The 16461-nt window shown below is 43.3% G+C and overlaps 1 protein-coding gene across 1 annotated transcript in view; it reads right to left on the reverse strand.

The window, feature by feature from the left end:
- Positions 1-1849: 1849 nt before the first annotated feature.
- LOC106605409 (DnaJ (Hsp40) homolog, subfamily C, member 27) overlaps positions 1850-16461 on the reverse strand; it is a 28339-nt gene continuing 13727 nt past the window's right edge. Inside the window, exons 4-7 of the mRNA XM_014201137.3 lie at positions 16223-16387; positions 15862-15984; positions 15625-15785; positions 1850-6878 (exon numbers count right to left, since the gene is read on the reverse strand). Of these exons, the coding sequence (XP_014056612.1) occupies positions 6746-6878; positions 15625-15785; positions 15862-15984; positions 16223-16387 (582 nt within the window). The 3' untranslated portion in view covers positions 1850-6745. The remainder of the gene's footprint in view (positions 6879-15624; positions 15786-15861; positions 15985-16222; positions 16388-16461) is intronic.

Consider the following 16461-nt stretch of genomic DNA (forward strand, 5'->3'; position numbering starts at 1 on the left):
GCGAAAACAAGTTTTTTGAAATGTTTGCAAATGTATAAAAAAAATAATAATAATGAAATACCATATTTACATAAGTATTCAGACCCTTCGCAATGACTTGAAATTGAGCTCAGGTGCATCCTGTTTCCTTTGATCATCCTTGAGATGTTTCTACAACTTGATTGGAATCCACCTGTGGTAAATTCAATTGATGGGGCATGATTTTGAAAGGCACACACACCTGTCTATATAAGGTCCCACAGTTGACAGTGCATGTCAGAGCAAAAACCAAGCCATGATGTCGAAGGAATTGTCCATAGAGCTCCGAGACAGGATTGTGTCGAGGCACAGATCTGGGGAAGGGTACCAAAAAACATCAGCAGCATTGAAGGTCCCCAAGAACACAGTAGCCTCCATCATTCTTAAATGGAAGAAGATTGGAACCACCAAGACTCTTCCTAGAGCTGGTCGTCCGGCCAAAACTGAGCAATTGGGGGAGAAGAGCCTTAGTCAGGGAGGTGAACAAGAACCTGATAGTCAATATGAGAGAGCTCCAGAGTTCCTCTGTGGAGATGGGAGCACCTTGCAGAAGGTCAACCATCTCTGCAGCACTCCACCAATCAGGCCTTTATATTAGAGTGGCCAGACAGAAGCCACTCCTCAGTAAAAGGCACATGACAGCCCGTTTGGAATTTGCCAAAAGGCATCTAAAGACTCTCAGACCATGAGAAACAAGATTCTCTGGTCTGATGAAACCAAGATTGAACTCCTTGGCCTGAATGCCAAGCGTCACATCTGGAGGAAACCTGGCACCATCCCTACGGTGAAGCATGGTGGTGGTAGAATCATGCTGTGGGGATGTTTTTCAGCGGCAGGGACTAGAAGACTAGTCAGGATCGAGGTAAAGATGAACGGAGCAAAGTACAGAGAGATCCTTGATGAAAACCTGCTCCAGAGCGCTCAGGACCTCAGACTGGGGCGAAGGTTGACCTTTCAACAGGACAATGTCCCTAAGCACACAGCCAAGACAACGCAGGAGTGGCTTTGGGACAAGTCTCTGAAAAAGTAATTGAGTGGCCCAGCCAGAGCCCGGACTTGAACCCGATCGAACATCCCTGGAGAGACCTGAAAATAGCTGTGCAACTTTGTTATTATGGGGGATTGTGTGTAGATTGATGAGGGGGAAAAAAAACAATTTAAATCAATTTTAGAACAAGGCTATAACCTAACAAAAGTCAATGGTCTGAATACTTTCCGAAAAGGAGAAAATTATCAATCATAATTCAATACATACACGTATAACATATAAATAGTATGGATAGTATTTCATATACATGCAACATCTGTCTCCGTGTTTAAAGAGATTCTCCGGTACTTTTGTATACTTTTCAGCCACTAGTTCTGAAAGTAACGCTCACGAGCCAAAAGTGGTCCCCGAAAATAGCATACCACGTTACATATGAGCAGATATGTACACCACGTCATCGCTCTCTCTCTCTCTCTCTGTCTGTCTCTCTCTGCCTCTCTCTCTCTGCTAATGGGCCCACCCTGCAACCTCATTGGATAATGTTGGAAAGGCCTCTTGCTAGATGTCACTGAAATGCGAGGGTCTGAAGCTCATTGCCTAGAACTTCAAATGCTAGGGGGAAATTTAGGGAAAATGGCACAGCACAACTTCCAGAAAACTGTCGCATTCAAACTAGGGATTTTAGTGTCTAACTGAGGTGAAACAGTAATTCTGTTCATAGATTATGTATGTATGTATGTATGTATGTATGTATGTATGTATGTATGTATGTATGTATGTATGTATGTATGTATGAACTACACATTGACACATCCAGCCCAAAGCGGGAGGTTTAAAAAAATGTTTTTAAATAAAAGACTTACTAGTCGCCAAAGTACCGGAGCATGTCTTTAAATACAGTTCTCGCTGCTTGGACTAAATCAGATTCTATATTCAGATGTGTGTCTTAGTTGTACCTTAACATGTCAGTCACTTGGCACAATGGGGAACAGTAAACGAACACCTTTGTCCTTTAAAAAAAAAAAAACTCAATGAATAGAAAGCTTTCATTCAGTCATGTGTGTCTATAAAATAAATAACCAGAGGGCTGTATCACAAAGCACACTCACTAAAGTTAACCTGCTCACTTTAACAAGTTCTCAATCATATTCTTTTTTAAAAGTTAAAAACTTTTGATGAGTAAATTATATCATGCCATTTTCAAGTATAACTTTCAACAAAAAAAAAAGATATATATATATATACACACATAATAATAGAACAGGGTAAGTCATTGAATATGATTTGTCACGGACTAGTACGTTTGTCATGTTCCAGGTTCTCATAACTATAGAAATATAATCTATAGAACAGGCTTCCACCTATTCAAGTTAATAGGGTTAGAGGCTCTAGGACCCCTCTATAGACTCTATTTCTATGACCTTAACCTCTTCTATCGTCTTCTTCTTCATGTAAACACCACTGTTAAGGTTGGTACTGCTGATGTCACAGCTCTATCCACCAGTAAGGTGCTCTGTAAGCTATGAAGTCACCAGCGAGACATTTCAGTACTTGTTTGAAGGCGGTATAATTCATAACATTTTTTCATCATCTAAAACAATATATGAATATGAAAATATATAGTAAACTTTTCAGTGGATGAATATTGTTATAGTTGTATCTTCCAGTATGACTGATGATCCAGGCTGGTATAACAAACTGTCTATAACTACTGGGATTTGGCAACGGGTTTGGTTTGGTGGAGTATATAAATAGTATGGATTTCATATACATGCCACATCTCGTCAGTGTTTGCTACTAAATCAGATTCTATCTTCTGGTGTTTTAGTTGTACCTTCTCAAACATGTCAGTCAATTGGTCCAATCACACAGTAAAAACACTGTAATGGGAACTGGGGGTCTGTAGTGGACAGTAGTGAGACCTGAGGTTTTGTAGTGGACAGTAGTGAGAACTGGGGTTCTGTAGTGGACAGTAGTGAGAACTGGGGTTCTGTAGTGGACAGTAGTGAGAACTGGGGTTCTGTAGTGGACAGTAGTGAGAAATGAGGTTCTGTAGTGGACAGTAGTGAGAACTGAGGTTCTGTAGTGGACAGTAGTGAGAACTGAGGTTCTGTAGTGGACAGTTGTGAGAACTGGGGTTCTGTAGTGGACAGTAGTGAGAACTGGGGTTCTGTAGTGGACAGTAGTGAGAACTGGGGTTCTGTAGTGGACAGCAGTGAGAAATGAGGTTCTGTAGTGGACAGTAGTGAGAACTGGGGTTCTGTAGTGGACAGTAGTGAGAACTGGGGTTCTGTAGTGGACAGTAGTGAGAAATGGGGTTCTATAGTGGACAGAAGTGAGAAATTAGGTTCTGTAGTGGACAGTAGTGAGAACTGGGGTTCTGTAGTGGACAGTAGTGAGAACAGGGGTTCTGTAGTGGACAGTAGTGAGAACAGGGGTTCTGTAGTGGACAGTAGTGAGAAATGAGGTTCTGTAGTGGACAGTAGTGAGAAATGAGGTTCTGTAGTGGACAGTAGTGAGAACTGGGGTTCTGTAGTGGACAGTAGTGAGAACTGGGGTTCTGTAGTGGGTGATGGTGGATATACAGTACCAGTCAAAAGTTTGGACACACCTACTTACTCAAGGGTTTTTCTTCATGTTTTACTATTTTATACATCATAGAATAATAGTGAAGACATCAAAACTAGGAAATAACACAATTGGAAACATGTAGTAACCAAAAAAAGTGTTAAACAAATTTTATATTTGACTTCTTAAAGTAGCCAGTGGCCACCCTTTACCTTGATGACAGCTTTGCACACTCTTGGCATTCTCTCAAACAGCTTCATGAGGTAGTCACCTGGAATGCATTTCACTCAAAGTTAATTTGAGAAATTTCTTTCCTTCTTAATGCATTTGAGCCAATCAGTTGTGTTGCGACAAGGTAGGGATGGAGACACAACAGTTTGCTGTTTGGTGTGACAAGTTTGCTGACGACACAACAGTGGTAGGCCTGATCACCGACAACGATGAGACGGCCTATAGGGAGGAGGTCAGAGAACTGGCAGTGTGGTGCCAAGACAACAACCTCTCCCTCAATGTGAGCAAGATAAATATGTTCTTCTTCTTGAACTGCACTGTTGGTTAAGGGCTTGTAAGTCAGCATTTCATGGTGAAGTCTACACTTGTTGTATTCGGCACATGTGACAAATAAAGTTTGATTTGATATACAGAAGATAGCCCTATTTGGTAAAAGACCAAGTCCATATTATAGCAAGAACAGCTCAAATAAGCAAAAGAGAAATGACATTCCATCATTACTTTAAGACATGAAGGTCAGTCAATCCGGGAAATTTCAAGAACATTGAAAGTTTCTTCAAGTGCAGTCGCAAAAAACATCAAGCGCTATGATGAAACTGGCTAGAAACCACTACTAAAGGACATCAATAAGTAGAAGAGACTTGCTTGGGGCAAGAAACACGAGCAATGGATATTAGACTGGTGGAAATCTGTCCTTTGGTCTGACGAGTCTAAAATTGCGATTTTTGGTTCCAACCGCCGTGTCATTGTGAGACGCAGAGTAGGTGAATGCATGATCTCCGCATGTGTGGTTCACACCGTGAAGCATGGAGGAGGAGGCGTGATGGTGCTTTGCTGGTGACACTGTCAGTGATTTATTTTGAATTCAAGGCACACAACCAGAATGATTACCACAGCATTCTGCAGCGATACGCCATCCCATCTTGTTTGTGCTTAGTGGAACTATCATTTGTTTTTCAACAGGACAATGACCCAACACACCTCCAGGCTGTGTAAGGGCTATTTGACCAAGAAGGAGAGTGATGGAGTGCTGCATCAGATTACCTGGCCTCCACAATCACCCGACCTCAACCCAATTGAGATGGTTTAGGATGAGTTGGACCGCAGAGTGAAGGAAAAGCAGCCAAGGGCTCAGCATATGTGGGAACTCCTTTAAGGCTGTTTGAAAAGCATTCCAGGTGAAGCTGGTTGAGAGAATGCCAAAAGTGTGCAAAGCTGTCATCAAGGCAAATGTTGGCTACTTTGAAGAATCTAAAATATATTTTGATTTGTTTAACACTTTTTAAATTACATGATTCCACGTGTTATGTCATAGTTTTGATGTCTTCAATATGATTCTATGATGTAGAAAACAGTTTTTTTTAAACGTTTAAAAAAAAACATGAATGAGTAAGTAAGTGTGTCCTAACTTTTGACTGGTACCATACGTATGACCCTCTAGAGCCAGGATGACACTTGCTTAGGAGGTTAGTGTGCTGTAGTTTCCCCATCTCTGCTAGTTTTCATACCCCTCAGTGCATCTGCTGTATGTATGTACACTGAGGTTGTCAGGAGTTCACCTACGGGTCATGATAGGGGCTGTACCAAATGTTTGATGTATTATAATAATTGATAATACTTATGTTGTATTAATAGAAGGGAAGGGGTTATAAGACCCCCGCCCTCCTTACATTTATAGGGTCCTAGACTACAGATTAACAATATATATATATATATATATTCATTATAGAGGTTTAATATTGTTCCACAGTCTTTTTTAATTTCTCCCTCTTATAAAGAAACTGTCTGAGAAATGTGTGACTGTGAAGACAGAACTCTGCAGGGTTGTGTAAGAGGTAAGAGACTAGTCAGACATTCCACTATCAATCAACTTGGACATTTACTGCTAAGCTTTTAGATAACACTAAAACTCTTGTTTATATAGCTATGTAGGCATGGTTTTGGTCTCATGAGTAGAAGGTAATGACGTAGGCAGTTACATCACAGGGGGTTGACTACAAGCATGATAAAAGCAACTTGGGACCTTTTCTATTTCGCAGAACTTACTCGAAAACGTGTGCTATGTTCCTGTTGTCAACTTCTGTCTGCAATTGCATTAATAAATGAATGAATGGGTTACTTAAAGATATTGTCTGAATGCTAATTTCACCAATGAGCCAATGATTGACAAGGAACAAGAAACGAACCCCAACAAGGTCTACTGTACGGGGCTGGCTGGGGTAAGCATGTTCAGAGGGCAGAGTAGGGAATGTAGTGTAGTATGGACAGTAAGTTAGTGTAGGGATGTATGACACTGGCTTAAGTATGGATATAAGTATGTACTAGTTTATGACTAGGGGATCAGCTTGCCCAGAGAGTCAGAGAGGGTCAGAGACCCCCAGTAAGATCATTAGATCACAAGAATCAACCCAGACACATTACCCACCTTCTGACAACCACCCCTTACGACAACCACCCCTTACGACAACCTACCATTCATGTTTACACATATATAGCTCTTGTCCAGGGCATTACGTGCGGCTTGCTGATGCTGAGCCTTCCTTAAAACAGGAAGTCAACAAGCCGCTTGAAGGCTCTGGACCAGAGAAAACACAACTGACCAAGCAGATGACACACCCAGTCTTCCAGTGACTTCTCTCGCTCTCTCACGTGTGTGAAAGACTACAGTGTAAAGCACTGATAGTCTTCCGTACAGAGAGACTGAGTTGCTGTGGCACATCATCAGTAGTGACTTTATAAAACTCTGTTGTAGCAAAATGTCATGGCATCTGGTGTGAGAGGAGGGGGGTGGGAGAGATGGAGAGCAGAGAAGGGGGAAGGGTTGGTTTTGGGGTTTGGGAGGGGGTAGAGAGGCTGATGATGTTCTGAAGGTGGGGTGGTATTAGAGGAGGAAACATGGCGAGGCGTTAGGGGTCAGGGTGAGCAGTCCCTAGCTGGCGTCTACTTGATGTTCTTGAGCAGGGAGGTGCGAGCGTTCACCACGGCCTTGAAAGCATCCTCGCTGCCCGGGGCAACGCACTTATCCGGATGGAGCAGCACTGCCAGCTTCCTGTATGCCTTGTTAACCTCTTCCCTGGAAACACAAACAGGAACAAAATTTAGATCAAGAGGAGGGAGCTGTTGAAGCTGCTTTGTGTGTGTGTCAGAGTTGATTGTCAGGTGGATGGACTATAATGAGATTTCCCACTGTTCTCCTAATCCCCTCGCTTAATCCAAGCCCCCAACCTGCTCAATATATCAGGGAAGATAGGGATTCGTTTAGTGAGAGGTCAGTTTAAGAAAGACTCACTTTCACTATGGTGAATAACTAAAACAGTACAGAAATGCACTAAGAAAAAATAAGTAACAGCACGTCAGAAAACAGCTCATTGTGATTGAAGAATTAACAGAATCTAAGCACTTCTGGGAAAACTGGAACACACTAAACCTACAACAACACGAAGAGTTACCTATCCAAAATGGAGATGTACGGATAAACCACTTCTCAAATATTTTCAGCTCTATAAAAAAGAACAAACAGCAAAAACATATATGATCAATTACAAATCTTAGAATCAGCTATTAAAGATTACTGGAACCCGCTGGATTCTCCAATTACATTGAATGAGTAGGACAAAATACAAACCCTCCAACTCAAAAAGGCCTGTGGTGTTGATGGTATCCTAAATGAAATAAAATATACAGACCATAAATTCCACTTGGCTATACTTAAACTCTTTAACATCATCCTTAGCTCTGGCATCTTCCCCACTGTTTGAAACCAAGGACTGACCACCCCAATCCACAAAAGTGGAGACACATTTGACCACAACAGTTACTGTAGAATCTACATTAACAGCAATCTCTGAGAAATCCTCTGCAGAACCATCAACTGCAGACCAACATGGCCTCAGTGAAAACAATGTCCTGAGCAAATGTCAAATTGGCTTCTCACCAAAATACCATACAACAGACCACGTATGCACCCTGCACACCTTATTGACAAACAAACAAAACTAAAGCAAAGTCTTCTCCTGCGTTGTTGATTTCAAAAAAGATTTTGACTCAATTTGGCATGAGATTCAGCTATACAAATTGATGGAAAGCGGTGTTGGGGGAAAAACATATGACACAAAATCAACGTACACAAACAACAAGTGTGCGTTAAAATTGGTAAAAAAACAGATTTCTTTCTTCAGGGCCGTGGGGTGAGACAGGGATGCAGCTTGAGCCCCACCCTCTTCCTTCAACCTACCTACCTACCTACCTACCTACCTACCTACCTACCTACCTACCTACCTACCTACCTACCTACCTACCTACAGTGCCAGTCAAAAGTTTGGGCACATACTCATTCAAGGGTTTTTCATAATTTTTACTATTTTCTACATTGTAGAATAATAGTGAAGACATCAAAACTCGAAAAAAAAATACATATGGAATCATGAGGGGTTACAAAGTGTCAGAAACTTTCTGGATTTTTTCCTGAAGTTTTCCATAAGAAGTTAAGCAACTCCTATTACCAGTCTGTTCAACCTCTCTTTCATTTCGTCCGAGATCCCTATCATTTTACAGATTTTTTGGGAGACGTGATGGATCATTGGGGATCCTTCAATATTCCCTTTCTTTTGTTGTTCAGTGAAATCATTCCATGTGAAGAGTCAACTAATTTAATTAAAGTTCAATTCGTAACAAAATTGTTTTATTTTTTTATTTCTATTGGAAGGATTTAATCATCTGCAATTATGTCTACTCATGATAAGGTAAAAGGTTTATGTTTCTGTCTCCATATTACTTTCCACAGAAAGTTTCCACCTCTGAATATTCCCCAAATGTGCAACCCAATTTAGTAACCAAAAAAGTGTTGAACAAATATTGGTATTCTTCAAAGTAGCCACCCTTTTCCTTGATGACAGCTTTTCACACTCTTGGCATTCTCTCAACCAGCTTCATGAGGTAGTCACCTGGAATGCATTTCAATTAACTTCTTATGGGCAGGTGGGATGGTAGCGTCCCACCTGGCCAACATCCGGTGAAATTGCAGAGCGCTAAATTCAAACTATAGAATTACAAATATTTAACTTTCATAAAATCACAAGTGTAATACATCAAAATAAAGCTTAACTTCTTGTTAATCCAGCCGCTGTGTCAGATTTCAAAAAGGCTTTACGGCGAAAGCACACCATGCGATTATCTGAGGACAGCGCCCCGCATACAAAAGCATGAAAAACATATTTCAACCAGGCAGGTGCGCCACGAAAGTCAGAAATAGCAATATACTAAATGCCTTACCTTTGATGATCTTCTTCTGTTGGCACTCCAAAAGGTCCCAGATACATCACAAATGGTCCTTTTGTTCGATAATGTCCTTCTTTATATCCATAAAAACTCAGTTTAGCTGGCACGCTTCAGTCAATAATCCACCCAATTTCCCTCCATCAAAATGCATACAAAATGAATCCCAAACGTTTCTAATAAACTTTTCCAAACAAGTCAAACAACATTTATAATCAAACCTTAGGTACCCTTATACTTAAATAAACGATCAAATTTAAGACGGAGAATCGTTATTGTCTTTACCAGAGAAAAATACCAAAGAACGCTCTCTCTTCCACGCGCTTGGAAACACTACAGCCAAAATGGGATCCACTTAGAAAAACTACAATTTCTGTCACATTTTTCAAAAAACCAGACTGAAACTCTTTCTAAAGACTGTTGACATCTAGTGGAAGCACTAGGAACTGCAATCTGGGAAGACTTGGCCTTATAATAAAAGTGACAGCCATTGAAAAGTGGTAGGCTGAATTATTTTTGGGGGGGATGATTTGTCCTCGGGGTTTCGACTGCTATATCAGTTCTGTTATACTCACAGACATAATTTTAACAGTTTTAGAGTGTATTCTATCCAAATCTAACAATTATATGCATTTCCTACCTTCTGGGCCTGAGTAACAGGCAGTTTACTTTGGGCATGCTTTTAATCCGGACATGAAAATACTGCCCCCTACCCAAGAGAGGTTAACAGGTGTGCCTTGTTAAAAGTTGATTTGTGGAATTTCTTTCCTTCTTAATGAGTTTGAGCCAATCAGTTGAGTTGTGACAAGGTAAGGGTATACAGAAGATAGCCCTATTTGGTAAAAGACCAAGTCCATATTATGCCAAGAACACCTCAAATAAGCAAAGAGAAATGACAGTCCATCATTACTTTAAGACATGAAGGTCAGTCAATCAGGAACATTTCAAGAACTTTGAAAGTTTCTTCAAGTGCTGTCGCAAAAAACAGCGCTATGATGAAACTGGCTCTCATGAGGACCGCCACAGGAAAAGAAGACCCAGATTTACCTCTGCTGCAGAGGATAAGTTCATTAGAGTTACCAGACTCAGAAATTTCAGCACAAATAAATGCTGTACAGAGTTCAAGTAACAGACACATCTCAACATCAACTGTTCAGAGGAGACTGTGTGAATCAGAACTTCATGGTCAAATTACTGCAAAGAAACCACTACTAAAGGACACCACTAAGAAGAAGAGACTTGATTGAGCCAAAAAACACGAGCAATGGACATTAGACCAGTGGAAATCTGTCCTTTGGTCTGATGAGTCCACATTTGAGATTTTTGGTACCAACTGCCGTGTCTTTGTGAGACGCAGAGTAGGTGAACGGATGATCTCCGCATGTGTAGTTCCCACCGTGAAGCATGGAGGAGGAGGTGTGAAGGTGTGGAGGTGCTTTTCTGTTGACACTGTTGGTGATTTATTTAGAATTCAAGGCACACTTAACCAGCATGGTTACCACATTATTCTGCAGCGATACGTCATCCGATCTGGTTTACGCTTAGTGAGACCATCATTTGTTTTTCAACAGGACAATGACCCAACACACCTCCAGGCTGTGTAAGGGCTATTTGACCAAGAAGGAGAGTGAAGGAGTGCTGCATCAGATTACCTGGCCTCCACAATCACCTGACCTCAACCCAATTGAGATGGTTTGGGATGAGTTGGACCGCAGAATGAAGGAAAAGCAGCCAACAAGTGCTCAGCATATGTGGGCACTCCTTCATGAATGTTGGAAAACCATTCCAGGTGAAGCTGGTTGAGAGAATGCCAAGAGTGTGCAAATCTGTCATCAAGGCAAAGGGTGGCTACTTTGAAGAATCTGAAATATAAAATATATTTAGATTTGTTTAACACTTTTTGTTTACTACATGATTCCATATGGGTGATTTCATAGTTGTGATGTCTTCACTATTATTCTACAATGTAGAAAATAGACAAAATAAAGAAAAATCCTTGAATGATTAGGTTTGTCCAAACTTTTAACTGGTACTGTATATATCAATGAATTGGTGAGGGCACTAGAACAGTCTGCAGCTCTCGGCCTGACCCTGCGAGAATCTAAAGTCGATATGTCTACTGTTTGCTGATGATCTGGTGCTTCTGTCCCCAACCAAGGAGGGCCTACAGAAGCACCTAGATCTTCTGAACAGATTCTGTCAGACCTGGGCCCTGACAATGAACCTGTTCCCAAAACAATGGTTTTCCAAAAATAATGGTGTTCCCAAAATAATAGTGTTCCAACAAATATAAATTATATCTAGACACCGTTGCCCTAGAGCACAAAATCAAGAAAAGAGCTGTTAAATTCTACAACCACCTAAAAGGAAGCGATGCCCACACATTCCACCACAAAGCCATCACCTACAGAGAGATGAACCTAGAGAAGAGTCCCCTCAGAGCCCTCACCTACAGAGAGATGAACCTAGAGAAGAGTCCCCTCAGCCTAGCTGGTTCTGGGGCTCTGTTCACAAACACAAACAGACCCCACAAGACAGCAACACAATTAGACCCAATCAAACGATGAGAAAACATAAATATTAAATATTTGACACACTGGAAAGAATCAACCAAAAAACAGCCAACTGGAATGCTATCTGGCCCTAAACAGAGAATACACAATGTCTATTGTGACTGACCCAAACTTAAGGAAAGCTTTGACTATGTACAGACTCAGTGAGCATAGCCATGCTATTGAGAGAGAAGTGCCATAGTCAGACCTGGCTCTTGCGAGAAGACCGGCTATGTGCCCACAAAATGAGGTGGAAACTGAGCTGCACTTCTTAACCTCCTGCCAAATGTATGATCACATTAGAGAGACATATTTCCCACAGATCACAGAGACCCACAAAAAATTTGAAAACCAATCAAACATTGATAAATGTCCATATCTGTTAGGCGAAATAGCGCAGTGCTATTTCGCCTAACAGATATGGACATTTATCAATGTTTGATTGGTTTTCAAATTCTTTGCGGGTCACAGCAGTAAAATGTGACCTGTTGCCTATGGGAAATGGAACAACTACTACTATTTGCACATTGCTAAAACACTGTACATAGCTGATAATATAACACCTGTCTATCTTTTTTCAAACCTTTTTGAGTGCAATATTTTCTGTTAAATTCAAAAAGTTGTTGATGTTGTTTTGTGTCTTCTCACTTCTGTTTGTTTATTTCACTTGGTTTAGAAATGTAAACACATTTCTCATGCCAATAAAGACCTTTTGAATTGAATTGAGAGAGAGGAGAGAGAAATAGAGAGAGATAAAACGATACAGAGAAAGAGACCGAAAGAAAGAGAGTTACTCCCTTCTTTTGACAATATGAACCTGCGCATGTCATGTTAATGCAGCACATTGCATTGAATTGAGAGGGAGTGTAGATCAGATTGTGGAGGATAGGATTGAGAGGGAGTGCAGATCAGATTGTGGAGGATGAATTGAGAGGGAGTGCAGATCAGATTATGGAGGATAGGATTGAGAGGGAGTGCAGATCAGATTGTGGAGGATAGGATTGAGAGGGAGTGCAGATCAGATTGTGGAGGATGAATTGAGAGGGAGTGCAGATCAGATTGTGGAGGATAGAATTGAGAGGGAGTGCAGATCAGATTGTGGACGATGGGGTTGCGTGACTGAGTGAGCTGTTGGAGTGGGACTGCATGGTAACATGGTAACATGGTAACAGGGTCTAATTGCAGTAATAGACAGGAAGGGGTTAAGAAGATATGATCTTTCCTCCTCCTGATCTTCTTAACCCCAAGCTTCAGCCTGACTGAGGCCCAGTTGAAGTATCAACCTCTAGACAACACGGGGAGTGTTTCCACCTCACCAACAACACGGGGAGTGTTTCCACCTCACCAACCTCTAGACAACACGGGGAGTGTTTCCACCTCACCAACAACACGGGGAGTGTTTCCACCTCACCAACCTCTAGACAACACGGGGAGTGTTTCCACCTCTCCAACCTCTAGACAACACGGGGAGTGTTTCCACCTCACCAACAACACGGGGAGTGTTTCCACCTCACCAACCTCTAGACAACACGGGGAGTGTTTCCACCTCACCAACCTCTAGACAACACGGGGAGTGTTTCCATCTCACCAACCTCTAGACAACACGGGGAGTGTTTCCACCTCACCAACCTCTAGACAACACGGGGAGTGTTTCCATCTCACCAACCTCTAGACAACACGGGGAGTGTTTCCACCTCACCAACCTCTAGACAACACGAGGAGTGTTTCCACCTCACCAACCTCTAGACAACACGGGGAGTGTTTCCACCTCACCAACCTCTAGACAACACGGGGAGTGTTTCCACCTCACCAACAACACGGGGAGTGTTTCCACCTCACCAACCTCTAGACAACACGGGGAGTGTTTCCACCTCACCAACAACACGGGGAGTGTTTCCACCTCACCAACCTCTAGACAACACGGGGAGTGTTTCCACCTCACCAACAACACGGGGAGTGTTTCCACCTCACCAACCTCTAGACAACACGGGGAGTGTTTCCACCTCACCAACAACACGGGGAGTGTTTCCACCTCACCAACCTCTAGACAACACGGGGAGTGTTTCCACCTCACCAACAACACGGGGAGTGTTTCCACCTCACCAACCTCTAGACAACACGGGGAGTGTTTCCACCTCACCAACCTCTAGACAACACGGGGAGTGTTTCCACCTCACCAACCTCTAGACAACACGGGGAGTGTTTCCACCTCACCAACCTCTAGACAACACGGGGAGTGTTTCCACCTCACCAACAACACGGGGAGTGTTTCCACCTCACCAACCTCTAGACAACACGGGGAGTGTTTCCACCTCACCAACCTCTAGACAACACGGGGAGTGTTTCCACCTCACCAACCTCTAGACAACACGGGGAGTGTTTCCACCTCACCAACCTCTAGACAACACGGGGAGTGTTTCCACCTCACCAACCTCTAGACAACACGGGGAGTGTTTCCACCTCACCAACCTCTAGACAACACGGGGAGTGTTTCCATCTCACCAACCTCTAGACAACACGGGGAGTGTTTCCACCTCACCAACCTCTAGACAACACGGGGAGTGTTTCCACCTCACCAACCTCTAGACAACACGGGGAGTGTTTCCATCTCACCAACCTCTAGACAACACGGGGAGTGTTTCCACCTCACCAACCTCTAGACAACACGGGGAGTGTTTCCACCTCTCCAACCTCTAGACAACACGGGGAGTGTTTCCACCTCACCAACAACACGGGGAGTGTTTCCACCTCACCAACCTCTAGACAACACGGGGAGTGTTTCCACCTCACCAACCTCTAGACAACACGAGGAGTGTTTCCACCTCACCAACAACACGGGGAGTGTTTCCACCTCACCAACCTCTAGACAACACGAGGAGTGTTTCCACCTCACCAACAACACGGGGAGTGTTTCCACCTCACCAACAACACGGGGAGTGTTTCCACCTCACCAACCTCTAGACAACACGGGGAGTGTTTCCACCTCTCTAACCTCTAGACAACACGGGGAGTGTTTCCACCTCTCTAACCTCTAGACAACATGGGGAGTGTTTCCACCTCTCTAACCTCTAGACAACACAGGGAGTGTTGTCTAGGGGTTCCAAAACTTTTACACTCAGGCCCCTCTTCCAGCATTGGGGAACATGGATTGCGTATGTGTGTCATTCAGAGGGTGAATTGGCAAGACAAATTTTTTTTTGTGCCTTTGAACGGGGTATGGTAGTAGGTGCCAGGCGCACCGGTTTGAGTGCGTCAAGAACTGCAACGCTGCTGGGTTTTTCACGTTCAACTGTTTCCCGTGTGTATCAAGAATGGTCCATCACCCAAAGGACATCCAGCCAACTTCACACAACTGTGGGAAGCACTGGAGTCAACATGGGCCAGCAACCCTGTGGAACGCTTTCGACAACTTGTAGAGTCCATGCCCTGATGAATTGAGGCTGTTCTGATGGAAAAAGGGGGGTGCAAACTCAATATTAGGACTCAATGTTCCTAATGTTTTCTACACTCAGTGTATAATGACAGAAGAGAAGCTGCATGTATCTAACTACAGACAAGATGACTGACAAATACCCTATCCAAAATGTCGGAAATTATAAGCAGAAAAATACGTAAATCAGGCAAACAAACAAAATATCCTTCACCCTCTGTCAAAAAAATCTGCTGTCTCCAAATGTAGCCTACAGTGCATTATCAGCAGGTTAGGGTCGTGTGAGGTGTTTAGGTTCAGAACGGCTGTCAGTCAAAACCCATGCAGCACTGTGAAGCGCAGAACCAGAGCTGCATAACATGTTACTACTGTACTGCCACTGTGTTCCGATTTAGACATCAGTCTGCCATTTCAACCCATATATGGGTACAAGTGTAAAGAGCTACTTTGCCACAAACTGAAAGGAAATAACAAAAACCAGCAGAGACATGGAATGTGTTTGACCCCTGTTTCTCGACTGGGCTTAAAGGGCTCCAGGTTTGACCTTTGACCCCTTGTCTTACCGTGTGGCTCCAGGTTTGACCCCCAGCATATCCCAGGAGTCCTTGCTGTTGCGTATGCGTCGGATGGTGTCGGCCTGCTCCTTGGTGAAGCCGACACTGACCTCTGCCACCGGGCGCTTCCCGCCGTTCTCACACATGTCCGTTATGGAGGAGAAAAACGCCTGGAGAACACACACACAGATCAGTACAATCTATCTCTGTGTGTCTGTGTGTGTGTGTGTGTGTGTACATACATACCTGGAACATCTCACTGATGCCCTCTCCGCTCTGTGCTGACGTCTCAAAGTAGTGGAACCCTCTAGACTCCGCCCACAGCCTACCCTCTCCCTCGTCTACCACACGACGCTTAGTCAGGTCCACCTGGAGCGTGCGCACGCACAGACACACACACAGACACACACACAGACACAGACACAGACACACACACACACACACACACACACACACACACACACACACACACACACACACACACACACACACACACCACACACACACACACACACACACACACACACACACACACACACACACACACACACACACCTAAGTCCAGTGAACCTGGTACACAGAAAAGCACAATCATACACACACATACCTTGTTGGCACAGACGACAAAAACGATGCTCTCCATGTTAGCCTGGGAGCCCATCTCCTGTTTCATCTCACCCAGCCAGTTGTCCAGCGCATCAAAACTCTCCCTCAGACCTACATCATACACCAACACCACTCCCTGGCTGTCCTTATAGAACTCATTACGAACCTGCAGAGAGAGACACACAGAGAGAGAGACACACAGACAGACAGAGAGAGAGACACACAGACAGACAGAGAGAG

The sequence above is a fragment of the Salmo salar genome, chromosome 01 (genome assembly GCF_965601325.2).
Source record: "Salmo salar chromosome 01, fSalSal1, whole genome shotgun sequence".
NCBI classification, from domain to species: Eukaryota; Metazoa; Chordata; class Actinopteri; order Salmoniformes; family Salmonidae; genus Salmo; species Salmo salar.